The 1,449-nt window shown below is 45.3% G+C and overlaps 1 protein-coding gene across 1 annotated transcript; it reads left to right on the forward strand.

Annotated features, from left to right (window-relative positions):
• Positions 1–257: 257 nt before the first annotated feature.
• LOC138875033 (uncharacterized) lies at positions 258–1,216 on the forward strand. Its single transcript, XM_070153840.1, has 3 exons — positions 258–862; positions 1,016–1,118; positions 1,178–1,216. The coding sequence occupies exons 1-3, from the start codon at positions 258–260 to the stop codon at positions 1,214–1,216; spliced, it is 747 nt and encodes a 248-aa protein (XP_070009941.1).
• Positions 1,217–1,449: the final 233 nt, after the last annotated feature.

Consider the following 1,449-nt stretch of genomic DNA (forward strand, 5'->3'; position numbering starts at 1 on the left):
ATCGTTTATGTTACCCAGAAGGCAGTCAAAGGACAAGCCTTGGCAGATAACCTCGCCGAGAATCCTGTAGGAGGAGAATACGAACCTCTAAAGACGTATTTTCTTGATGAGGAGATAGCCTTCATAGGAGAAGACATTGCAGAATCCTATGACGGCTGGAGGATGTTTTTCGATGGAGCCGCAAATTTCAATGGAGTTGGCCGAATAACATGGCCGAATATGAAGCCTGCATTCTAGGGACTAAACTGGCCATTGATATGAACGTTCAGGAGTTACTAGTAATCGGAGACTCGGACCTACTCATACATCAGGTTCGAGAAGAATGGGAAACCAAGAATCCCAAGATACTCCCTTATCTGCATCACATACAGGAATTGACAAAAAGGTTCAGGAAGACGGAATTCCAGCATATTCCCAAGGTACAGAATGAGTTCGCCGATGCACTGGCCACTTTGTCATCTATGATTCAGCATCCAGATACAAACTTTATTGACCCCATCCAGGTCAAGATTCACGACCAACCAGCTTATTGTGCTCACGTCGAAGAAGAAGCCGACGGGAAACCTTGGTTCCACGATATCAGAAAATACCTAACAACAGGAGAGTACCCAAAGCTTGCCAATGCTACTCAGAAACGGACACTTCGGAGATTATCCAACAACTTCTTTCACAGCGGGGGAATCCTGTATAGGAGGACTCCCGATATGGGATTATTAAGATGTGTCGAGGCAAGAGAAGCAACCAAACTATTGGAGGAAGTGCACGCAGGGACCTGTGGACAGCATATGAATGGTTTCATCTTGGCAAAGAAGATACTCCGAGCAGGATATTTTTGGATGACTATGGAAGCAGACTGCATCCAGTACGTCCGGAGATGCCACCGTTGTCAAATACATGCAGATATGATAAAGGTACCTCCAAACGAGCTTACTGCAACAAGCTCACCATGGCCGTTCGCCGCTTGGGGAATGGATGCCATTGGACCAATTGAACCAATCGCGTCAAATGGGCACAGGTTCATCCTAGTGGCAATTGATTACTTTACTAAATGGGTTGAAGCAGCATCATACAAGGCAGTCACCAAGAAAGTAGTAGCATATTTCGTCCGAGATCATATGGTTTGTCGGTTCGGGGTTGCGGAATCAATCATCACCAACAATGGTTCTAATCTTAACAGCGACCTGATGAAGGCAATGTGCAAAACATTCAAGATTAAACACAAGAACTCTACGGCTTACAGACCTCAAATGAATGGAGTTGTAGAAGCAGTCAATAAGAACATCAAGAAGATACTAAGGAAGATGATCGAAAAACACAAACAGTGGCATGAGAAGTTGTAATTTGCCTTACTGGGTTATCGTACCACGGTCCGCACATCAACTGGGGCCACTCCGTACATGCTGGTTTATGGTACAGAGGCGGTCATCCACGCCGAGGTAGAAATTCCTT

The sequence above is a fragment of the Nicotiana sylvestris genome, chromosome 8 (genome assembly GCF_000393655.2).
Source record: "Nicotiana sylvestris chromosome 8, ASM39365v2, whole genome shotgun sequence".
Lineage (NCBI taxonomy): Eukaryota > Viridiplantae > Streptophyta > Magnoliopsida > Solanales > Solanaceae > Nicotiana > Nicotiana sylvestris.

Coding starts and splice junctions, on each gene's coding strand:
- LOC138875033 (XM_070153840.1), top strand. CDS start 258: ATGAACGTTCAGGAGTTACTAGTAATCGGAGACTCGGACCTACTCATA. Junction 863..1,015: donor ATGGAAGCAGACTGCATCCA/GTACGTCCGGAG, acceptor AAATGGGCACAG/GTTCATCCTAGTGGCAATTG. Junction 1,119..1,177: donor ATTTCGTCCGAGATCATATG/GTTTGTCGGTTC, acceptor TAATCTTAACAG/CGACCTGATGAAGGCAATGT.